This window comes from Chinchilla lanigera, unplaced genomic scaffold (genome assembly GCF_000276665.1).
Source record: "Chinchilla lanigera isolate Chin_1 unplaced genomic scaffold, ChiLan1.0 scaffold00109, whole genome shotgun sequence".
Classification (NCBI taxonomy): domain Eukaryota; kingdom Metazoa; phylum Chordata; class Mammalia; order Rodentia; family Chinchillidae; genus Chinchilla; species Chinchilla lanigera.
In genome coordinates, this window is record NW_004955510.1 from 5,976,147 (window position 1) to 6,001,261 (window position 25,115).

The 25,115-nt window shown below is 45.9% G+C and overlaps 2 protein-coding genes and 1 pseudogene across 2 annotated transcripts in view; 1 reads left to right on the forward strand and 2 right to left on the reverse strand.

Moving 5' to 3' along the window:
- Positions 1 to 1,388, forward strand: part of Fam25a (family with sequence similarity 25, member A) — a 2,140-nt gene extending 752 nt beyond the window's left edge. The window contains exons 2-3 of the mRNA XM_005407909.2: positions 673 to 735; positions 1,107 to 1,388. Coding sequence (XP_005407966.1) covers positions 673 to 735; positions 1,107 to 1,240 — 197 coding nt within the window. The 3' untranslated portion in view covers positions 1,241 to 1,388. The remainder of the gene's footprint in view (positions 1 to 672; positions 736 to 1,106) is intronic.
- Positions 1,389 to 4,210: 2,822 nt separating this feature from the next.
- On the reverse strand, positions 4,211 to 4,555 carry LOC106146975 (annotated as a pseudogene).
- A 7,109-nt stretch (positions 4,556 to 11,664) lies between these two features.
- Positions 11,665 to 25,115, reverse strand: part of Glud1 (glutamate dehydrogenase 1) — a gene marked incomplete at its 5' end in the record, with an annotated part of 33,191 nt that continues 19,740 nt past the window's right edge. The window contains 9 exon segments of the mRNA XM_005407910.2: positions 11,665 to 12,938; positions 13,677 to 13,739; positions 17,367 to 17,458; positions 18,240 to 18,363; positions 19,072 to 19,152; positions 19,518 to 19,655; positions 19,761 to 19,898; positions 20,591 to 20,770; positions 24,111 to 24,205. Coding sequence (XP_005407967.2) covers positions 12,819 to 12,938; positions 13,677 to 13,739; positions 17,367 to 17,458; positions 18,240 to 18,363; positions 19,072 to 19,152; positions 19,518 to 19,655; positions 19,761 to 19,898; positions 20,591 to 20,770; positions 24,111 to 24,205 — 1,031 coding nt within the window.

Here is a 25,115-nt window from a genome sequence, read left to right on the forward strand (position 1 = left end):
CTCTTCTCTCTTCTCTTCTCCTCCCCTCCCCTCCCCTCCCCTCTTCTCCTCTCTCTTTTCCTCTCTTTCTTTCCTGCCCCCCCCTTGTGCCTCCTCCTCTTCTCTCTGTCTCTCCCCCCACCCACCCCCTCTGCAGCACTGGGATTGAGCCCATGGCCTCACACTAACTTATATCCCAGCCCCTTTATAAAGTTACTTTGAGACAGGATCTTGCTAAAGGGTTAAGTTGCCCAACCTGGGCTGGACCTTGTGACCCTCCCACCTCACTCTCCCAGTGCTGAGATCAAGGTGTGCCTGCTCTTCGTGTTTAGCTGCATGGTTGGGGCCGATGGCTCTCCTTACTCTCACCGTTTCTGTCGTGTTGTCCCCACCTGGCAGATGAGGGCAGTGGTGGGAGGTGGAGTTGTGGAAGCTGGCACAGGGCTGGGCCGAGCGGCATGCGCTGCTCATCCTGCGTGTGTAGTGACCCAGCAGACACCCAGCCTGGAGCGAGTTCCCAGCGGGAGCAAGGAGGCTGCTCCCAGCACTGCAGGTCCTGCTGGGCCTCGGGCATGGTGGCCCTGTGCCCTTCTCCCACGCTGCCCTGCCCCTGCTGGGGTGGCATCTAGGGCCACCCGATGTCGGAGGGAAGGGCCGCGCTGTGCCGCACTCTGAGCCGTCTCCTTGTTCCAGTTCACGCCGTGGAGGAGGTGGTGAAGGAGGTGGTGGAGCACGCCAAGGAGGCGGGCGAGAAAGGTGCGGAGCGCGCGGCCGGCTGGGAGGGGGCGAGGGGCGGGGCGGGGCGGGGCCCGAGCTGTTGCCCAGCTATGGGAGGCCCAGGCTTTCAGCCCCCGTGCAGCTGCTGGAGCAGAGGCTGGAAGGCAGCAGGGCCCGGGGTGAGCGGGCCGGAGACAGGGAGGGAGGCCGGAGCGGAAGGAACCCCTTCCTCACCCGACCGGCTCAGCCCCGCCCACGGCGCCTGCTTCCTGTCGGTGTCACGCCAGTGTGGGGAATAAAATCAATCTGAGCTCATTCCCTGCTCTGTCCTTAGTCCCCACTCCCAGGCCACCCGCGGTGACACTGGCACGGCAGGCCACCCACACAGCTTCCCTCTTTCTTCCTGATAGCCATCGCTGACGCCTTGAAGCGAGCCCAGGAATCAGGGGACAAAGTGGTGAAGGAAGTCACAGAGAAGGTGACCCACACCGTCACCGACGCCGTCACCCATGCAGCGGAGGGCCTGGGCCGGCTGGGACAGTGACCTCCTGCCACCTCCATAAAAGCCTGGTGGGCCAGGGTATAACTCAGCGATTCAGTGCTGGCCTGGCAAGCGGGAGTTCATAAATTTGACTCCCAGTACTAAAAAAAAAAAAAAAAGAAAAGAAAAGAATAAAAACCTGTTAAATCTACACAGAGCTTTGGATTCACTCCTGTGTGGCTGGAAACACGGGGCACATCTGGGGTGTCCTCTGCTAGGGGTGTGGACGCCAGCACGTGATCACCAGCCTCCCTGGGCGTGGGAGGACCCCGTGATCAATCAGAGCATGCTCCTGTCCCACACTGAGATTCGTCCTGACAGCGAGCAGCGCTGAGTCCTTCCCTCCCCTCCCTCTCTCGCACATGCTTACCCCACGCTCGGGCCCTGTGCTCAGCCAGGCCTGTACTCCATGTCCTAAAAGGCCCCAGAAGCGATCGTCTCAGACACCTTGGTGCTTCCAGGCTGCCAGAGGAAGGACCAGAGTTCACTTAGGATGATTGAGGTGTTCCTCGCTGTGTTGCAGGTTCAGGGAAGAGGCAGATCTGTTGAGGAGGCGCTGGGCGGGGCAGGCTGCCCTGTGCAGCTTCCTGTTCCAGTCCAAGAGAGGCTGGACAAGGTTTCTGTGGCTGCTTGGAAGGTGGATTGATCTTCAACCCATTTGCTGCTTGTGGAGCCACGAGTCTCCACCCCAGCACCTGGGTCAGCCACATGGCCGGTGGTGGGTGGTGGGTGAGAAAGCCTGCCCTTCCCTTCTTCCTCCCTAAGCGAGTCAGAGCCTTACAGATGGAATATCTGTGTAAGTAGCATTTAGCTTAAAAAAAGAAAAAATTGCAGTTGGGCCTGGCAGTGCACATTTGTAATCCCAGAACTTGGGAGGCTGATGCAGGAGGATCACCTGAAGTTTGAGGCCAGCATGGGCTCCATAGTGAATTTAAGGCCTGCCTGAACTATATAGCGAGAACTTATCTCAAAAAAACAAAAAAACAAACAAAAAGCAGTATGTTACCTGCTTACCATATCTCTGGCTTTCTAAATTGGCCTCACAAGCTCCTAAACAACCCAGGAATCCCCAACATCTCAGCTTTGGAATGTTTGTTGCTGTCCTAGGGCTGGTTGTTGTGTCTCAGTTTGGTCCCTGATGCCTTTTGAATCCCTCTGATCCAAACCCAAGCTCAGAAGGCTAGGACGTCATGGAACCGGGGGCGGGTACAGGGAACACCTCGGGCTGGCGAGTCCTTCGGAGACTGTCCTTTTCCCAGGGTTTGTAGGTTCATGCAGGTGTCCCAAGGTCGAGAGGTGTTTGGAAAAGCAAGAGGTTCTAGACAGACACCCTCAGATGTTAATTGGAAGTCATTTGGATGGCAGGTTGTGCTGTACCTATTAGGTTTGTTATGCAATACAGAATTGACACCTCTTCCACTAAATTACAAAGTCCTTACCTTGAAAACTGGAACCTATGCTTAGATGCTCACCAACAGGGACTGGCTAACAAATATCACATCTGTGGGAAATGGAACACTCCATGGCTTTTGAGAATGAGAGAAATATACATATGTCATATGAGGGACATGGCCCAGTACAGTGGTAGCTCAGTAGATGAACTTAATTCTTTCCATGATTCTGGTCACAAACCTAATTGGTTGTGAACTGACTCAGATTCAGTAGGTTAGGTTCAATGTTTTGTTTTAGTATTTTTGAGACAGGATCTCATTGTGTAGTTCAGGCTGGTCTTGAACTCACTATGGAGCCCATGCTGGCCTCAAACTTCAGGTGATCCCCCTGCATCAGCCTCCCAAATTCTGGGATTACAGGCGTGCACCACCACACCCAGCCAGTTAGGTCAATGTTGACTTTATGGGGAAATTTAATTCAGTTTTGACAAATTTGGTTTGCAACCAGAATCATGGACAGAATTAACTTCATGATCCAAGTGGTTCCTCACAGTTCTGGGGAAGATGGCTATGGTCATGTGCATCACCTGAGGCAGAGTTTGCAAACAAAGGCAAAATCCTGCCAACCGCTTGTTTGTGAACCTAATTGTCTGCAAACAGCAACGAATGGAAGTAGTACTGTAAGTTAATAAATTGCAAAGCATATGCAAATAATTTATGTGAGATCAAAATATATGGTGAGCTGGGTGTGGTGGCACATGCCTGTAATACCATAACTCAGGAGGCTGAGGCAAGAGGACCACTGTGAGTTTGGGACCAGCCTGGGTTACAAAGTGAGCTCATGGCCAACCTGAACTGCATAGCGAGACCCTGCCTCAAAAAGACCAATAAAAAAAAATATATATATATATATTTGGTGAATGTTTAAAATAAAAAATTTTTATAGTAAAAGCCACATTGCAATTAATTCCCCTCAAAATATTTCTCACTTGGAACACCTGTCTCCTGGTTCTTATCCTTTCTTTTCTTTCTCTCTTTATTTTATTTTTATTGTTTGTCTTTTTGAGACAAGGTTTCACTATGCAGTTCAGCCTGGCTTGGAACTCACTTTGTAGCCCAGGCTGGCCTTGAACTCACAGCAATCCTCCTGCCTCAGCCTTCCAAGTGCTGGGATTACAGGCGTGTGCCACCACGCCCGGCTTTCTCTCTCTTTTTCTCTCTCTCCTTCCCTCTCTTTCTCTCTTTTCTTTCTTTCTTCTTTCTTTCTTTCTTTCTTTCTTTCTTTCTTTCTTTCTTTCTTTCTTTCTTTCTTTCTTTTTTTCTTTCTTTCTTCCTTTCTTCCTTTCTTCCTTGAGACAGGTCTTGCTATGTAGTCCAGCCTGGTCTTGAACCTATGGTGATCTTCCTGCCTGTCTCAGCCTCTCAAGTGCTGGGATTACAGATGTGCACCATCATGCCTGGCTATTTTTTTTTTTTTTTCTGGTACTGGGAATCAAACTCAAGACCTCGGGCTTGCCAGGCAGGTGCTTGTGCCACTGAACCATATCCCTGGTCCTAATTTTTTATTTTCTTTAAAACAAACTTACTTTTTAATGGGGACGGGAGGGAGGCTGTCAGGCTGGAGGAGGGCTAAGGTGTCAGAAGTGCAGATCCTGTGGCCTAAGTCTGCTTGGGCCTCCTGGATCTGATTCTGCAGCTTGTGGGCAGCATCCTTGCAGTCATGAAACTTGGCCACAGGACAGCCCACAGTGCTCAAAGCATAGCTGTCAGTGGCCACCAGCAGGTAAGCAGGCATTGGTCACAGGACTTCCTGGCAGGTGCGGGTAACTCCAAGCCCAGAGCTCCCATGGTCAGAGCTGCCCAGGTGGAGCCCAGGAGCACCAGTGCCCAAAACCACTGCACCAATTTCATCATGGTCACTCCTTGCTGCTCCTCTGCCACATGACCAGGCTGGAACCTGGTGCCTGGAAGTCCCAGCTATTTTTTTTTTCCTCTGTTTTATTTTCTTGCCACTTTCTAAAGCAGTTCCAGAAATCCTCTTTTGTGTCTTTGTGAGATGTAATAAAAAAAATATATGGTGATGCTGCCGCCGAGTGCCGTCCAATAGAAAGACAGTCCCGTGAAACATTACAGTGTGTCCTCATTCACCTTACTGGATCTGGCTCTGTGTGTCTTCTGGCTCTTGCTCAGACTCAGAATGACCAAGAAAGGTAAACAGTTTGAATTGGTTGAGCACATTAGGACAGCACAACTAAAGACACTCAGGAAAGAGGACTCCAGAACTGCTTCAGAAAGTGGCAAGAATGATGGGATAAGTGTATTCAAAGTGAGGAGGAGCAGGATTTTGAGGGAGGTTAATGGCAACAGGTCTTATACTATAATTGTTTAAAAATTTAAACATTCACCATATTTTTGGTCACATGTTGTATATTGTGTAAAATGAGTTTATTTCTATAAACAACACATATAATTGTATAAATAAAAAACATGGTGAGATACATATAGCAAAAATATCAAGTGTGCTGATCCTTGTAGGAGTATGGGAAATCCTCACTTTGTATATCACATATGTCCTTGATGTTTGAATTTAAAGAAAACCAGTACAGATATTTTTAAAAATGTGATTGTGATTCCCAGAACCACAAAAAAACAATTGTGTTTGCGGAGGGCATGCTCCTTTCTGCAAGACTGCGTCCCAGTGGAGGCCCATGCAGAAGCTGGCAGGATAACTCAGCAAGGAGGCTTCGGGTACAGAGGTGTGTCAGGTAGACTGCTGAGCCGGCTGGGTGAGTTGTGTGTCAGGGAGTCACTGCTGCAGGACCCTTCGCATGACAAACCTTTTCTCCTTAGCAGGGTTGGAGCAGCGCCGGGGCCCACACCTGCCGAACTTCACCTTGCAGGCTGGTGGAGACCAAGCGCTTCCTTCTGCCCACCTTCTTCCCATCATGTGTGCTCTGCCAGGAAGGCTGGAACCGACCTCAAACTGTTATAAAAAGCTACAGTGCGGCCAGCACAGTGGTCGAGGAAGGGCCTCCAGAAACTCTTCTGTGAAGGCAATGAGGACACTGCTCTGCAAGGACTGGACCAGACAGACGGCTGGGAACTCCAGCCTGCTGGCTGCTGGGGCACCCTCCTCAGACACCCAGTGTGCCCTGTGGGGGGACAGGGCCCCTCTTCCTTGCCGCAGGTACCTGCAGGTGGGCTGCCCCTGGCCCTGAGTTCCTGACGCTGAAGGGCGTTGTCCAGGCTGCGTGGAGCATTCTCTGCCTGAAATCCCTCAGGATTAAACTAGCCCCCTGTCTCCTGTTGCCAGGGTAGAACCACAAGTTAAGGTGGCTGTAAGCTTTTTGTCACTGTGACAAAACCCTAAGACAACGGCAAGGTTTCAGTCCCTGGTCATTTGACTCCATTGTTCCTGCACAGGCTGAGGCAGAACAGGGTGGCAGGGTACCGGCGCCAGGTCCCAGTGTCCCCCTCCTCACAGCCATACCCGCGACCTACTTCCCCCCATGACGTCCCACCTCAAGTCCCAGCACTGCCTGCCCTCCCGGCCTCCACCGGGGCTCTGGGGACCGTCACTGTGCAGACCTCCGCACTTCCTGGTGGAGCTCTACACTACTCTGGCCTCTGCTTCCTGAAGTTTTTAACATTCATCCTGTTTTACTGGTGGGTCTGTATCTATTCCTGATGGTAGATCTGTGCAGCTGTGAAAACTCAGCGAGTGTAAAGCTTTTTATAAAGGAAAAACAAGCATTCCTCAGATAAACACCAGTGAAGAGCACTCCCTCAGAGCAGGACCTGCCTGGCAGGGGATCTTTAACAGCCTTTCAGTCTGAGTTGTGAGGACTCCAGGACTCAAACCTACAAAAGAGCCCCGGGTAAAGGTAGCTAAGTGGACAAACAAGAGAAATGTGTTTTTGTTTGTACTTTTTCTTCTTTACCATTTAAAAGACAAGTGCACAAAGCAGTAAGTACAGGTCTCTGTAGACTGGTATGTGATGCACAGATGCAATATGTATGACTGTAACAGCAGAGCAGAGCTACATCAACAAGGTTTTTGATTATTACTGAAATTACAGCCAGGTGTGGTGGCACTCACCTGTAATCCCAGCATCCCAGAAGCTGTGGCAGGAGGATTGCTGTGAGTTCGAGGCCAGCCTGGGCTATGGAGTGAGTTCAAGACCAGTCTGAACTACGTAGCAAGACCCTGTCTCAAAAAACCCCATAATAATTAGGCTGTTAGGAATTATGAAGTAGATTGTCATAATGAAGATGTTCATTGTAATCTTCAAAGCAACCACTGAGAAAATAATTAAAAAACGTATTATCACAAAGTAATATGAAAATGGTCAGAATTGCTATGAATCTCCTGTTGTCTGGCATAGTAGGATTCTGTTGCTTCACCTTAGCACAGGTGCAATGAAGAATGCTCACCGGTTTGATCCACCTCCATGACATTCGTGTGTTCTGATTGGGTGGTAACAGGATTGGTCATCCTCTCCCTGCCTCACAGGGCTCCACATGTCCCAACACCAGTGGTGATAACTCTGTCAGCCAGGCTTCTCCTTTTGTAATAAATAATCTGTGAGGAGATGCTTTGAGACTTCCTAAACGTCCCTTCCCCAGTAAACATGCATTCATGTCAGTGTCGTCAGAGAGTTTCCCAATTCATTGTTTTTTTTCCTATTTATTGGCCAGCTCCGTTTCTCCCCACTCACTCACTGATTTAGTTAGACTAGCATGGAGTTTGGGTCCCTATTCAGTGGGTTGTAGCCAATGATATTATTATATATTTTGGTGCTCAATTTGCCCCAGAATTAACTAGTGGGAATGTCTTCGTTCTGGTTCTTTTGACCATTTACTATGTTCCACATGACTCTCAGAGAGGACCATGCCACTGACCCTGCAGAAATGATAGATTACAAAGACTACTGTAAACAACTATGTGCCAACAAATTAGATGACCTGGATGAAAGTTCCTTGACATACATTACTAGAACTGACTGCAGGCAGAACGGTGAATCTGAAGAGGTCATTAATGACACTGAGCTGGAAACAATAATAAAAATTTCCTTAAAGAAAAGTGCATACTGTGCTTCAGTTGTGAGTTCTGTTAAAAACTAAAAGATGAACAAACACCAAAGTTTCAAAACTCCTGAAAAAATACAAGAAAAAAAACCACTTTAACTCATTCTAGGAGGCCAGTATCACTCTGACCCCCAAATCAAATGCACGCCACAGATAAAACTATCTAACAATATTCCTTATCCACATAGCCAAGAAGATCCCTTACAAAATACCACTAACCCAAACCCAGCTGTGTGTGAAACCCGGCACCAACCCAAATCCAGCCACCCAGCCACACAGGAGAAGGAAACCAATGTCATGCATCATCTCGACAGAATGCAGCAGGAAAAGACACATAATCATGTCAGCAGATGTAAGAAAAGCAAGACAGAGTCCAGTCTTCCATCATAAACACATTCTACCAATTTGGGAACAGGAAGGAACAACCTCAGCCTTTTAAAGGGCATTTATGAAAAGCCCAGTCTTATCTACTCTATCCAAGCACTCACAGTGGTGTTACATGCCCTTCCCATCTCCCTTCTTTTTCCTTTTTGTGGTTCTGCAGATCAAACCAGGGCCTTCTTTAATTTCTTTTCTTCCATCCTTTCTTCTTAGACAGGTTCATGCTTGTTAAGTTGCCCAGAGTAGGCTTAAATTTGAGACACTCCTGCCTCACCTCCCAGTGCTAGGATTACAAGTGTGCACCATTATGCCCAGCCTCCAACCTTGTTCTCTGTAGTGAAGGGTTCAAGGCTCCCCTTCAGATCGGGAACAAGACAAAGATGTCCACTTTTGCTATTTCTATTTAGCAATGAACTGAGGAAATGAAACAGAAGGCAATCGGTTAGGAAGGAAAGAAGTCAAACTATGCTTGCAGACAGAAGTCATATACAGAAAACTAAAGATTCCACATGTATGAGAAGTGTGCATTACAGCTCATAAATGAGTTCAGCCAGGTTGCAGGCTGTATTTCTGTATTCTAGGAAAGCAGAAAAAAATTGCTACTTAACATGAATAAATAAACAAAAGGATTGTTAATGTAACAGCTATAAAATTCTTAGACAAAAGCAGAGGTAGATTTGTGTGATGATTGATTATGCAGTGGTTTCGTTCAAAGGACATTTTAAGCACAGCAACTCAAGAAAAATTGACTGGGCTTTTCAGAAGTTAAAAAAGACTTTACAAAGTGAAAAGATGAGCTAGACATGGTGGTGCACACCTGTAATTCCAGCACTTGGAAGGCTGAGACAGAGGATTGCTGTGAATCTGAGGCCAGCCTGGGCCACATAGTGAGTTTAAGACCAGTCTGGACACATAGTGAGACCTTATCTCCAAAACAAAACAAAACAAAACAAAACAAAACAAAACAAAACAAAACAAAAACTGCACCAAAAGAAAATGAAGACTAACAGACAGTGAAAACATATTTGCAAATCATGTATCTGATAAGAGTTAGTATCTAAAATGAACTGTTATGGCTTGTGCTTAGATGTTTCCCCAAAGCCTCATGAGGTCATATATAGGGCTTTTTCAGGGGGAGCTGGATCTAGAGCGTGACATTGGGATGGATTCATGATGCAATGCTAGAATCAAGGGCACTAGGATTCAGGATGTGAGTGCTACCTGCCCTAAGTAGCCTGGATAAGCTATAAGGGGTAGAAAGTGCTGTGATCATTCCTTGTTGCTTGGCTACCTTCTGCTGCCATGAACTGTTTATCCTCTATGATTCCAACCTGCCACACCACCCTGCCTTGGAGCCAGCCCACTATAGACTGAAACTCTACAAACTGTGAGCTAAATAAACCTCTGCTCCTTTAACTTTAGATGTTGGTTATTTTGTCTCAGCAATGAGAAAAATAACTAAGACAAACCATGACAAAGCAACAAAGAATAGGCAAAGGAACAGAAAGAAAATGAAGCCTTTACAGACCCTAAGTCTGATTCTCAGGGCCCCAAGAAGAACTTGTCAACTACGTTCATCTGCTACCGCTGTCAAAAGCCAGGCCACCTGGAGGGACTGCCCTAAGCAGCACCCTGAGCCATGCCCTGACTGTAAAGGTGACCACTAGAGGTCAGACTGCCCTCTGAAGTGAAGGCCCCAGAGCTCAGATCCCTCCTACCAGCTGGTCCAACAGGAATGAAGGGGCCCAGAGCATACTCTGCTTTCTCCCTCCGGCCAGACAGTTATCTTCAAGGAGGAGCCCAGCGTAATTATGATTATAGAGGAAAAAGTTAACAGCCTACTGCTGGACACTGGTGCTAGTCTCTTGGTCCTTCTTTTCAATCCTGGCTTTCCTTCCAGCCATCACACTTCAGTGAAAGCAGTCACTGATGAGGAGGTAATCAACTATTTTTCACAACCCTTAGGCTGTAACTACTTGTTAGATCTTTCTTGCATATCTTTGTTTTCCTGAGAAACCACTTTGAAGATACCAACACGTATTATAGCAGGCATTGATAATTTCCTACCAATCTGCCCATAACTCTGTAATGTTTGTATTGTTCCTATGCTATTTTGTAAATGGATGTACATTTATTACTATGTATTTTCAACAACCACTGAGAATAGTCAATGATTGTTTAATTGATCACTCATATATAGCTCTATTTGTTTTCCCTAGAAACCACTTTGAAGAAACCAAAGTATAGTACAACCATTGACAATCTACCATTTTTGTCTGTAACTATTATTTGTCTATTTGTTTCCCTGAGAAACTATCTTGAAGATACCAATAGTTAAATTAACAGTCATTGATACTGTCCTACCACTTTGTAATTCAGTAAATCCCCCTACTATGTTATCCTTTACTCTTTTAAATAAATAAATTAAAAAAAAAAAAAAAAAAGAAAATGAAGCCTTTAAACTGCTGACTGGGTCCCTTGGGGGCAGGAGAGGCAGTGTCCTGTGGGGGATGCTGTTGTCCACCCTAGCTCTAGAGCAGGTTCTCCTGCGTGACTGCTCCCTGTGCACCCCAGGGCATGCCAGTCAGGGCAAGGCTGGCCTGCACAGGGCACAGGGCAGTCCACCACAACACACAGCGCTGGCTCACAGTGTTGGTGCCGGAGGCTGAGAAACTTTGAAGTGTAAGTTTGGTAAAATACAAACGCAAGCCAGTAAGTTATCTGCAAAAAAATTGAAAACCGTAACACATACTGCCAAGTGAACAAAAAACCCACTTTCTGCACAGTCCACAGTGCTGCACTCTGGCTGCCTCAGTGAGCAGCCGGGCTAAGCCAGCTGGGGACGTTCAGGAGCGGGGGCTGGCTTGACTGAAGATGCCAGGCTTTGGTTCACAAGTAAATCACCAATTGTTGCAACTGAGCTACTAGAGGACCTCCTACAACAAAGCAGAACAAAACCGAAGCTCTTACTTCTACTGAAGTAGGTTAATGAATGGGGTTCTTAGGCAAGCTTTGGGCTCAGAAACAGGTAGTTTTCAGGTGCCACTTCAATCATCTATGGCCATTTCAGAAGTAATTAACTTTAGAGCATGGGAAGTTCAGATATTGAAATCTGTATAAGAAAAGTTAAATTAAGTCAGTAATGGACTGGGATGTTCTAAATAAACAGGAACCTGTCCCAGACACCTGCATCATCCTTACACAGACTAAGCCTCCAAGCTTGCAGCTAACTGGTAGAAAGCACTCTAAGCCGGGCATGGTGCATGCCTGCTGTCCCAGCACTTGGGAGGCTGAAGCAGGATTGCTGCAAGTTCAAGGCTGTGAACTGCGTGGCAAGGCCCCATCTTATGCCCCACCTCCCAAGAAAGGCACTATAAGGTACTCTGGCATATGTGCAGGAATCCTTAGTGCCCTTGAAGAACAGCCTGATGTTTCATCAAATGAAATGCAAAACTAGGAGTAAGGTCTGAGCAGCCTACATTATTGTGGAAGGAATGTGAACCCTGGTTGTAGTTTCATCATTTACTAAGAGACATTAAATATAAAAACACAGAAAAGAAATGCAAGTTCTGGAAAAGGTAGACTTTTAATAACTTTATCACCAGGTTAAGTCATGCAGTTACAAAGTGGTTAGAAATTTCTGAAAGGGCATTATTGTTAAAAAAAAAAAGCGCGCTTACCCTTACATAAATAGTATCTAGGATTCCACTGGGACATTATGGTTCAAAAGGCCTTGGCCAATTAACTGCCCGAACAAAACAGTTCTCCAGCCTGTGGTGAACGGGGCAGAGTAGGATGCAGAAGGCGAGGCCGGGCTGGGCCCCAGAGCACTCAGAGCCAACCAGGTTCCAATCAGGGAGCCCTGTAGTTTTTCCTGGGACACTATTCAACTACGGTTCAATTAGTCAACACAATAGATCTTCAATGGGAAGGAAAGATTAATTACCGTGATATGGAGGTTATTGCACTCTTTGGATTATGTCATAATTGTAGTTAGCAAATTCTGATGGTTAACAGAAATAGCCTCCATGGTTGCAGGTATGAAGACCATTCTCCACTGGGCTTTGTCATTCCTGCTGGACAATACATGACTGATAAGCTATAAATGATACTGTTTTATGTTATAAAAATACTAGCTTTCTTCATTTATTATGTTTATAGGCATTTATAGCTTGAGTCAAGTTAGGCTTGTTAAGTGATTAAAGGCAATTTTATTACAGCAGCACATACTTATTTTATTCTAGAAGAATAAAATGCACAAGAGGAACAGCTTTTATTTTTTCTTCGCAATGTATGAAATTGAGTTATTTGTTGATGTAAAATACCAGTAACTCACTTGAGGACCATGTCACCTTCTGAAAATGCCATACACCCACTCCTTGTGTGTCAAAGCTCTCCCTCGTGTGGACTTGCCAGTGTGGGTGAGTGACTGCTTGGTGGCTTCCGGGTCAGCACTGGCTGGGAGCAGGGAGCAAGGTAACAGCCCAGGAGGAGGGGCTCTGTAGTTCAAGGCAAGATGTCTATGTGGCTCTCTGGCACAGTTTGTGTGTATGATCCCCTAGCCTTCTCTGTGTTCCTCTTAAAGGGTTGATTTGGGCTGACTGGTTGAGAATGGTCCGTTATCTACTGAGTCATGGGAAAGATTGCTGCGGTTACGTGTAAACTGTGAGGGCTGCAGAAGGTACGGTGGAGGCGGCGGCGAGGCAGCTAGCCACCAGCGTCTATGTGAAGGTCACGCCAGCTTCGTTGTACACTTTGAAGACTTTCTCAATGGCATTGACGTAGGCAGCTGTCCTCAGGTCCAAGCCCAGGTTATACTTCATGGCTGTGCGCATGATTTGCTGAAATGGAGAGAAAGGCTTAAGACCCCATGCAAGCAGCCGTGCCCAGAACACACATGGCACACCCTCGCCTCATACAAGGCAGGGGTGGACAGCCACAGGCAAACTACTTTGGCAGCAAGGACCAAGTATCCCCTCTGTTCACTAGATCCTGCTATCTGGAACCCGTTCTATCAGACACTTCAGAATGGTTTAAAAGAACTAGGTGTGGGATGATGAAAGTGCTCTAGAATTTCATGATGGCCACAGCTACACAGTGTGGTGCATTTAGTACAGATTGCTGATTACACCCTTTAAAGGATGAGTGTATACTATTTTAATTGTAACACCAACCCTCAGAAGCATCACTTTTTATCAGTGTTTATGCTGCTTCCACTTGAAAATCCAAGTGGGCAGAATCTGAAGAAATCAGAACTGTGAGATTAAGGTTAGGTGGCCAAAGACCCCTCCTTAGACTATTAGTGTGGGCTGCCTGTGGCTGTACCATGGGTGAGCGTGGACCCAGAGACAACTCTCCCTTGTCCTTAGCATCATGCCTGAGTCCCAGGCCTGGTGGGCACGTAGGAGAATGGCAACTCCACTCATCTGAGGCCAGAGAGTGTGTGTTCCACTGCACATAAAGGAGGCTGGGTTAACGCTGCTGTTTTCTACCCTCCCCTCACAACCAACTGGTGGGACATGGCAGTGGAGTGGTCCTCTGTGCTACCAGCAGAAAGGCAGATGGCACGTGGCACGTACCCTGGCAGAACGCTCCATTGTGTAGGCCAAGCCAGAGTGTACGATGTCTTTCTCTGATGCCCCCTGTTGGGAAAAAGGGTACAAGTTTATCAAAGCCGCACAAACATGCCCTTAAGTCAATGTAGAGCCAGACAGGCTCCTAGGTTTCAGTAAATCCCGAAGTAATTTCTGTATGGTATCCAGGGGAGCAAGGTAACTGTATTTTTGGGGTGGGGGTGTTTGTGAGACATAGTAATTACTCATGCTTGGAAATGGATATATATATACCTTGTATCTTGATCATTTGACCTTTTCCTCCCTCCTTCCTTTGATCCCCTTCCCTATTTCTAATAACTGTCCTTGTTTCCACCAAGTAGGAACCTGTATTTTAAAAACAGTTCAGTTTTAGTTTTACCTGGTAGCAACAAATATCCCTAAAATAAGATCGTGACAAAACAATGAATGCACAAAGATATGGACCAAAAAACTTGAGGGCAAGAGGTGACGTTGGCTCTTTCACTCGGATGCACTCAAGTGCCACTGTTGATATCATGGCATGTTCACCTGGTTCTCCATGTGACAGGACACCACGCAGGACACAAAGAGGAATCTGGGTCAAGTCAATAGCAGCTCTGCAGTGCACTCCTCCCCATGCTATTTAGCAGCACCACTAGCATTAAGGCTGCATGATCTTAGCACCTCTGTAACATTAATCCTGAGGCAACCCAGGACCTCCTATGATCTCTTTCCCAGCTTCTCTCATTCCTACACCAATTAGCTCTAAAAGCCAATTTGTTTGAATAGGAATGTTTTTTGGAATGCATTCTAAAAAAACAATTTAAGGACAAGAAACCACCACTCTTACCGTGTTGCATGAAGCTATAAAACACACCCCGCTGTGCCACTTGAGCATCACCAATAGAAGTGCTAAACAGCATCCAATTCATGTATAGTACTACAGTATATTACTTTTAGAAAGTCTATTTCTGTAATATTTGTGTTACTGTGCTAAAATTCTGTTCTATCAAGTTAGGAGGAAATGAACTTGCTTTGCAGGCAGAATACTGCTGTTTCATTCACTCATGTACTCAACTTTTGCTGAACACCTATTATGTGGCAGGCATCTTTCCAGGTACTGAGGACCAGTACAGAAGAAAGCAGTGTGAACTCTGCTCTCACAGTCTGTATTCTGCTCAGGGGAGAAAGCGAATGCAGAGTTAAACCACGGGGCTAAGGAGACAGTACCGCTGGGAATCTAGGCCATGAGTGCAAGGGATCAGTGTAATGAGGGTGAGATGATGGTGGCCCATGAGGCAGGAAGAAAGCCAGGGGGATGTGGTGTCCAGGAAAATACGAGGAAGTGTCCCCCTGCAGGAGTGCTGCATGGTGATATGAACTGATGCTAAGTCAAGGTGAGGACCAGACCTTGCCAAGGTCACTGATCCCTAAGTCAAGGTGAGGACCAGACCTTGCCAAGGTCACTGATCCCTAAGTCAAGGTGAGGACCAGACCTTGCCAAGGTCACTGATCCCTAAGTCAAGGTGAGGACCAGACCTTGCCAAGGCCACTGATCCCCTTGACAAGAACAGGGCACATACAACTCTGTGGTTTTGGTGGTCTGTGGATTCAACCGAGGGCCTTGTGCATGTTTGGCAAATGCTCTACCACTGAGGGCATCCCTAGATCTTAAAATTTTGAGACAAGGTCTTGCCAAGTTGCCTAAGCTGGCCTCAGATTTTGCAAGTAGCTGAAATTAGTGTGCCAGCATACCCAGTGTATCCAGCTCCTTCTGGGAGGGCTGGTGAAATGCAGTAAGAATGGCAGTAACTGGAGAGTGGCTCAAGATATGGTAAACTGAGCTCCAAATACATGGAGAAGAACCACTCAGGAGAGGCGGGTGCTGGAAGGGAGCAGCACTTGCTGGCACAGTGTTTCCAAGGAGCCTGGGATGGGCTACACAATGTCTGGCCCAGGAGCTGCAAGGGTGGAAGCCAAACGCCAGCAGAGGCTGTGTGGGCAGGTTCTTGAGAGCTGCTCCTCCCATGCCAGAGAACTCACTGGTCCACGGGATGGGTGAAGGACGAGGAGGACAAGGAAGAGCAGATGCTGAGCAGCCCCAAGGCCAACATGTCAGTAGCCAGCAGGGGTTTGGCTGCATGGCCTGGAGGTGACCGACTGGGCTTTCCCTGTGTGCCCTCTCTCCAGGTGCAGTCCTCCGCACAGTGCGTGCCAGGCATCCGCCAATACATGTACTGCGAGTGACCTGTGATGCAGCACACCCTGAACTCCAGCTGCAGAGGGGGTTCCCACAGAAAGCCACGGTGGTATTGTGTGTGTGAAGGTGTTAGGCATCCTGCCAGGGGCCAGGACAGAGACAGTGCAACTTCAGGGCAGTGGAAGGGCGCTGCAGGAACACTGAGTGAACACCAGCTTCTTTATCCACACAGAGCCCTTTCCCAGGCTGCAGTGCGGCCTTAGAGTATTTTCCATGCTGGGCTGTTTGGTAAGGAGATGTTGTAACTAAGGCATTCCCCTATTATCGCACTGTTAAATCAGACCTAACCTAAAAACTAGCTGCAAATAGCTGCAAGACATCAGTACGGAGTCTGGCCTCTCCTGAATTATTTTCTCAGGGCAAACCCCCATGGGGAGGCTATGATAGACCAAACGCAGGGACACTGACGGCTCTTTCAAAGAGCGGTACCAATCTGCGCTACTCTCAGAAGAAAAGTTCTGCATCTTAGCACAGTGAACATGAGACCGTCGGCTGGGGTGCATGCAGCTCAGGGGCGGAGCACTTACTAAGAGCACGTGAGGTGCAGATCCCCAGTGCCAGGAGTATGAATCCCTGTTTTTGTTTACCCTGAGGCTCAATGGTTCCCAGGCATATACATGTGACTTTTTTTATTCAAGTTTTCTGTCATGCACTGGTAAACAAGTTCTCCTTGACATTTGGGCAACAATTTATTAATATAAAACACTCTTTCCAATCCATCTTCTAACCAGGCATGGTGGTGCATGTCAGTGATCCTGACACTCAGGAGGCTGAGGCAGGAGGCTTGCCCGCCATGTGCTGAAGGCCACCCTGGGTTACATAAGCAAGTTGAAGGCCCGTCTGTACTGCATGAAGGAGATCCTACCTCAAAAAAACAACAAAATCCATTTTCCTTAGCTCCCTGTATCCATACAGCAATTTCCTATTTTTTTGCATAGTTCAGTTGAATGTTTACCCTTTAGTTATACTTCTCTGAACTATGGGAACATAAAATGAAGCAGGGTGTGCTGGCACACACTTGTGGTGCCAGCACTTGTGAGGCAGAAAGAATATTGCTGAGTTCAAGGCCAGCCTGAACTATGTACTGAGAGTGAGCTTATCTCAAAAAAACCAAACTAAGCCAAAGCCAAAACCAAGAAGAGTCTAAAATATATATGAATCCAAGTTCATGCCAAGTCACTGTTAAGTTAGTATATGGCAAACAGCTGCAAGTGCAAAAAGCAGAACTACTTATTTTTAAATTTTTTATCAATAGTCACTAGGATGCTTATATCACTCGGGATGGGATAGAAAGAGATGGCACAAAACACACGAGTTATACATGACTGTCACTCTGGTTGTCATCCCTCAACTGCTGCCTGTCACCTGCCTTGTCTGGAGGACAGGTAAGGGTAGGGAGCCTGTGCAAGACGCTGCCTTGGTGTCACCATACGTACCGATATCCTGTCCTGGAACTCTGCTGTTGGGACGATAGGAATTGTTCCACCATGCTTCCCAAATTTTCTTTCTAAGCTTTCTTGAACAGACACTATAAAAAGCCAAAAAGTCAAGTCAAGATAGTATAGTGCTAGTAGGGGAGAAAAAATACGAAGCAAAAAAAAACCCCTCAAAATAAAAATTGAACATGTAGAACCAAAGGAACTCCAAACTATATCTCCTGAACTAACAGTTTTAGAAATCTTCAAAACCAATGACATGAAAGGGTTAACCATGAAAAAACCCAGTTCAAAAGAATGGAAGACTCTGCCAGGTTCCTATCAAATGTGAATGCAGGTCACTGCTTCTGTTTCCATAACACCCACTGCCAAGGTTACCGCTTGGCTCTATTAAAAGAAAATGCTGAGGAAAAGAGGAAATAGGACCGGCTTCAGCCAAGGAAGCCAGGCCCTCTGCATGGCTGAGTGAGGCACTTAGTGGGAGGCCTGGGGCTGTCCCACCTGAGAAGAAACTCTGCCCTCTGGGGGTGGGGGGTTCACTCCCAAAGGAACACTCACAGGTTCCACTAAGAGCAGCACTGACAGAATAGGTGGGCATTCATATTTTATAACTTTATTAATTTGTAGATTATGTTCCTGGAATGCAACATCACAAGCTACATGTGAGGGAAGTAATGCACTGAATACCTGTAAAGCAAGTGTGTATTTTTTTTTTTTTGTCCAAGCCTCATTAAGATAGAACAACTGCTTTCTGCTCTGAAACAAAGGTCTCTAGGACGTCCAGAGGGAAAAGGCCCTTTAAAGGTGTGCTTTTTCCAGGCTTTTAGCTGATCCCAAAGATGATTTTTGGAGAACAAGATGATTGGAACTCACTGAGCAAGTGGTAGTTAGAATCCCTTTCATATTTGAAGGTCAATCGGCCATAGCTGACATGATTTAGATTCTTCAGCCACTCAAAGTAAGATACTGTCACTCCTCCAGCATTCAAGTAGAGATCCTATATATAGGATGTGAAAAGACAGAGAAACAGCAGGGAGTTTAAGTCAAACTTAAAATGAACATAAAAACTCCATTTCTACATGGTTGACTAAGCCTCAAATGTCCCAAATATCTTACAGGACACCGGGAATTTCAGTTAATCTAATAAACCTTTCTTCTCAATCTGAGGTTTTTTCTATTTAGGAAAAAGAAAATTCGTTTTTTTTTTTTTTGGTTCATTAATGATTACTTGGTCAGCTTTGGTGAGAGCCTCTTCTCATCAAGTTCTCAGCAAAGGGGGCTCTTCAAAATGCATCCCAAGTCCACACTAATTCCAAAAACCTTTTGTTGTGAACCCTGGCTTACCCACTGAAAACCTGGGCCCATGTCCCTCCCAGCAGCTTTTGGAGTAAAGCAGGAAGGGACATTTGAAATGTATAAGGCTAAGAATCCTGTGGAAGAGCACTATTCAGATTTTGCATAGCCAGCCTCTCAGGAGGCGAACATACACTGAGAAAGACTAAGAAGCTAGAGGAAGTGCTTGATGAAGGTGAAAGGCCATGGTGGATTATATTAGCCATGCGTTCACAGTCTTTTCTTACAAGCAAAAATAAAAACAAACAATTTAGCCCAGATAGGAAATTTGTCTGCCCTCTCTTCTCCCTGTTCCTAGGAGAGGACAATGATTCCCAATCCGTATCAAGCCTGAGGCACACAGATGACTTACTGGGATAACCATGATGTTCCTCTCCAGGAAGATCTTGTCAGCTTCCGGAGTGGTGGGTCCATTGGCACCTTCAGCGATGATCTGTAAGAGTCAGGGACATACTCAAATGTCAGGAACACCCACACCAAGCACCAGCTAGGGACTGTGAAAGTACAATTTCAGGGACAATTACATTACAAGTGTCATTTTGTTCTACAAGGTGTACAGAGCTACCTTTGTACCTGTTTCCATAGTTTTCTTAACTACATTTTGGAAATCTGGTGATAGCTGCACAACTCTGAATATACTGAAAAGCCATTAACTGGTATATTTTAACTGGATAAAAGTTATGGAACATGAATTGTATGGTAATAAAGTTGTTAAAAGAAATCATTCAGACTGTTAGGATGGCCCACATGTAACACCACAGCAGGTGCCGTTGGTGGCTGTTCCTCTAATGCTTTTACCTTGGCTTTGACTTTGGGTGCATTGGATTTGGTCAACTGCTTCTCACTGGCAGCTGGGATCAGGATGTCACAGTCAGCCTCCAAGATGCTTCCTTCATATATTCTTGCCTTAGGGAATCCCAGAATTGATCCATGTTGCTGTAATTGATTTAAAAAAAAAATGGAAGTAGGTTTAAATAACGCTTATATCAACTTTTCAAGGTTCTGAAATGGTAAAACTGTTCAGATGCGAGAGTAACATACCAATTTGAAATCTTCCAGTTCTTTTGGGTCAATACCATCTGGATTATATATACTCCCATCAGATTCCCCAACACCAACACATTTAGCACCAAAACGATGTAAGTATCTCATAGAGTGCAGGCCTACATTACCGAAGCCCTGTGAAGAATAATTAATTACACATGACACAAAAGTTAAAGTTGTGGGACAGGTAGTCTGAGTCATATCTTGACCAAGGTAAATCCACGTTTTGTTAGTTCTGAAGTAATTCTCAAAATTCTTTTGCCAAAGGAACCAATGTACTCAATGGCTTCTTTTCAACAATAAAGCTCCAGGCTGAAGAATGAGAAACCCATCCCTTTTGTCCATGCAACCTTATCAAGAAAGGGCAGCACTGCCACCTGCACTGGTGTGGTCAGTCCCTGTGACCTGAGGTCCTTTGGTTGTATAAAGTAGAAGAGAGCGAACATATTTTAAAGCATTGTTCAGTTAATTTGGGTTCTTCTAGGGAATTAATTCCATGTTAACATATCAAGCATGTTTTGGCCAATCTTTCTGCACATTCACGATAGTGTAGAAAATTACACTATATAACTGCTCCCCTTTTCTGAGGTCTAAATTGCAACCCGAAGTACTTTATGAATCCCATATATGTGAGAGATGTAAAATCAGTTCTAACCGGGAATCATGCCAAAGTTCAAAAGAATGAAGGATGTATCACTGTAAAAACAACCACTCTAAAACTTAAGAGATTCTAAGAATCTAATTTTAAAGTTCCCAGTTTAAAAACATTCAAAAACTTAATGTATGCTGTCTGTTAGTTATTAAGAAAATATTTTTGCTTTATTTACCTGAACAACAAACGTTTTATCTCCAAAGCCTGGTGTCATTCCTAAAATGCTCATGTAGGAAGCTTCGTTGATGAAGTTCTCAATCCCATGGAAAACACCACGGCCAGTTGCAGAGATCCGCCCATGGATGCCTCCTTGACTGATAGGCTTCCCAGTAACGCATGCATGTGCATTAATATCCTGTCAGAGGAGTCACGGTTAGGGAAGGGGACCCATCAGATCCAGTTCTAATAATGAACTAGTATCATGAATTAAAGTCAAAGAACATTCTCATTTAAGAAAAACTGTCCTGATTAGCATTGTGCACAAGTCTGTGAGAGATACACAATTGAAGGTAACCTTTCACCAACAGGAACAAGCCCTACCTTTTCAACTTTCTTGTTCCTAGAAAATAATAACACAGGGTATATTCTTTGATGGGAGAGTTGAAATTTAGGGTAAAGCACAAATAATGGTGTAATAAAAGTAGGGATAATTCAGCTTATTTCACCAGAAATTGAAACCCTTATCTTTTAAAATCTACCATTCGATTTGTGCACGCTACTCAGGGCCCAAAATAGAAAATATTATGAATTTTTTGGGTATGAGGACTCAATGCTGTATTCTTCTGCCAAATTAATTTTGAAATCCAATAAAATGCCACTTTTTAAAAGAAGGCATGTAAGACGATACTCAAGCTCATCTGAGTGAGATAAAGCTGTTTAAAAACACCTGCACGAGCAAGGCCCAGAGGCCTACGCCTCTGTGCACCATGAAGCACTGGCTGGGCCAAGGAGAGGCTTTCACCACCCACCTTGGCTCTAATGCATGGAGGGCGTGCACACATTTCTGTGCAGGAACAAGCACAGCTAGAGAAAAGAATATGGTCTCACAGGTAGAGCAGATGCTTCGGCCAGTAGGCTGAACAGGACAAATAAAAGGCAGTCCAGTTGGATATAGGATGTGAGGGGAAATGAACATAGCACTTTCAGTCAGGGGCAAAGGCACAGACTTGTGGAGGCCATTTGCTCCCCAAGAAAAGGATGCTGTGCCTGACTGTACACCAATTCCTATCCCATGACAGGTATAGCTGGGAGCATTTAAAAGTAAACCAGTCTTTACTGTATTGTTTACGTATTCTCAGAATTTAAATTTGTATTACTTGTGTAACTATCAACAAAAATAATGACAGCTAAGTTTAAAAAAAAAAGCAGTCAAGTAAAAGTGTTACAGAATTTGTAGTTTTCCCAGAGTTTTTCTTTCATGAATAATTAATACTTATGAATACAGAATGGCAAACCTGGTGCCAAGTGCCTCTACAGAATAAAAATGCAAATGCTGTCACTGAAGGAAACACTGTCTAAGGCCAGGCCTGGTGCCAGCTGCCAGGCTCACCAGCATACCTAATGCCTGGGCCCCCAGGAACAGGGAGGAGAATGTGCCCTGAAGGGGCTGTACAGAGGACTTTGGGCACACCTTGAAATGCATGACAAAAACTAAAGTCTCTTTACCTAGCCCTGGACCCTGGGTCTTCTGGCACTCAAGGAGGAAGGATCTCCCACCAGTCCAAGGGTTACCTGGCAGTGCCTCACATAACCACCTCTATGGCACAACTGTGAGTGTGCTACAGATGACAGCATACTGCCTACTGGTGTGCACCGGTCAGTGTGCTGCTCTGCTCAAAAAGAACAAGCACTCATGTAACATGTGCTTGCCTAGCTAACATGCTTCAGCTAATCTCCAGCACCACACATACTCATAGACATAAAAGATGACCTACAGCAGTGTTTTTTTGGGAATACTGTTCAACCAAAATGCTTCTAAAAGCATTCCAAGTGTCTAATACAGTTTCTGTTTATTATGGATTTGTGCTATATACAGAATGCATGTTATAAATGCTTATATTTCTATAATAAGTGCTATGAACTGCCTTAGGTGCACTGGATTAGTCTTCATGGAATTTTCCGGAATAGTCTCATGAAGCCAACAGTCCCAATGAAGTGGGTACCGTTACAGAAACTTCACATATGAGGAAACAGAGGCCATGGAGCTGCTAGGTGTTCTGCCCAAGCTCCTAGAGACAAAATGACATGGCTCAGGAGACATCTGACTCCTATGTTCCTCCTCTCCAAGCCCCATGACTCCCCTGCCTCCAGGGACCTCATGACTTCTACCACCACACACCTCCCTGGTCTTTCTCCTGCACCACTTTCCTTTGGGCAGCAGCCACAGACTGGGCTGTCCCCAGTGCCATTTTTCTATGGTGGTGGACACACTTCATGCCCTTCTTTCTCTTTACTCTAACCCCCACCTCAGCTGCTCTCCTACTCTCCTGCCCCAGCCACCCCATCTCCCACCACGCTTGAATCTGGGGTCTAAGGCACACTCAGTGGTGTCACACACCTGCTCCCAGTGAGCTCTTCATGGCTTTCACTTAGGGCAAGGTTCGAAGTTTCTCAAATCTTGGTTGGGCAGCATCCTAGTAACCTCCTCAGCTGGCCTATCCACCCTCTTCCTTCCCATTCTTCACTGGCTTCTAGCCTCCCTTCACCCAAGTGTTTCATTTAGCCCCAAACACTGGCCTGGCTATGCCCTATGCTCCTCCGCTACTGTGCACTCCTCTTCTGCACTGCAGGGTAGAAGCTTTCATCCTCAGGAGGGCTTGTCTGACCTTTCCCTCTACAGGCCTGGTGTGGCCCACTGTTGTTTTTCTAGTTCTGCAACAACTCTGGCACTTATGCCAGTTGTGTGCACACCTGACTTGTACTTGGTCTTGCACGCAGAGGACATGGACAGCTCTTCCATATCCCTTTCTCTTCCTACTCCAGGAATGCCTGTTGCTCAAGGCCTCGTGCTCTCAGGGGTTACAAGGTATGCTTCCTCTTTTGTTTTACTTAATAGCTTGACTGGGGTCCTCCGGGCTTTCTTACACAGCCTTTTCCTCTCCTTGATTCTACACACCTAACCCAGTCTCAAATCCGTTGCGCTTCTCACGTGCCTGGGCTCTGCTACTACACAGGGTAAAACCAACACCAGGGCTTGCCATTTCTGGGTGTGGTTTGCCTTCCTCCACTTGTAGCTCCACAAATGTGCAGCACCTGCAATCCAGGCCCTACTATTATTCCACCCCCTCAAGCTCCATGTGTTTGACCCGAACCATTTGAGGGCGAGCCCACACACATCTTCCAGAAACTGTAACTCCAGCCTGTGTCACATTATTCTCATACTCTGTCCAGTCACTGTCTTAGCTCCTGTGTAAATGACAGCTCTTTGAGGGAAATGTCAAGCAGAATGCTTCTGTAGTTACAGTCTGGATCTCAGCAGTGGTTGGGGAAGGTCTGCCCCATGCAATCTATGATGGCTGTGTAAGTCATAGTTAAGTAAAAGTACATTCTTGGTTCACATTTACAGTTTAAGAACAGAGAAAGGCAAGCAAAATGATATGTGAATCATGTTCGATTAAAAGGGAGGAAAAAAAAATCAAGTGATTCTCAGTTTCTCACATGTAAGGCAGGAAGCCTGGGGCTCCCTGGATACTCACATAGTGCCCTATGGTGCTGGCATAGGTATCCGCGATCCAGGACATTTCCCGCTCACCTGTGCTCATGTCTGGGGCAGGCACGTCAATGCCAGGACCTGAGAGCACAGGGAAAGGGAAGTGTATCAGTTTTTAAGATAAACTCACCCCAAGCACAAAGATCCCTGTAATTCTGTAAGAGAACAAAGTCATCATGGCTAGAAGCCTTTAGATCTCATTTAGGTAACTCATCCAAGTCACAGTCATGCTCATGATGTATCTTACCACACACTGAGACATCCGCTGACACTATCCATGCGACAAGTTAGCTATGCATGAGAGGCATGAGCCCCACTGGCACATGAGTTTGCTCTCTTGGCCTCAGTTCCCTCAACAGCAATCAAAGACCAAATGACCATCTTGCTGACATGAACAGGACTGTGGTTAGGAGCACACGTGTGGGACAGCACAGTGACACGATGCCTATTATCAAGAAGCAGGGAACGAAGTCACAGGTGAAGCACTGTATGGAAGGCTGGATTCCTTTTTACGTGAGAATAATGCTTTGACCGGTGATTTAGTGCTTGGTGTACATAAGATTTAGGGCCTTAGCTTTTAATTTCTCAGATCACAGCAAATTAAATGCTTGACAGTAAAAGGCAATGGCTCACAGGCAGCAAACAATGTCACTGAGGGCCATAGTGTGGACACTGAGAACCTGTGCGAAGGCAGGAATCCAGAGACAGCTCTCCCACGACAGCGAAGAGAGTGATAACTTGGCGGTGCAGTAGGCTAGGTGGATAGAAATACAATATATCTATACAAAGAAGCACTAAACCATTTAAGAAGGATGATTATATCCATGTGATCGGCTTGGAATTATCATCAAATCCAAATGTGTGGAAAAAGGCAGGTTCCTCCAGCCATATATATCCTTGTATATATGTATATACACAGAGGATTGGAAAGATGTGCACAAACTTGTCTAGTGTATTTTTTGGATTTCAGCCTTGTTATATTTTTCTTTTT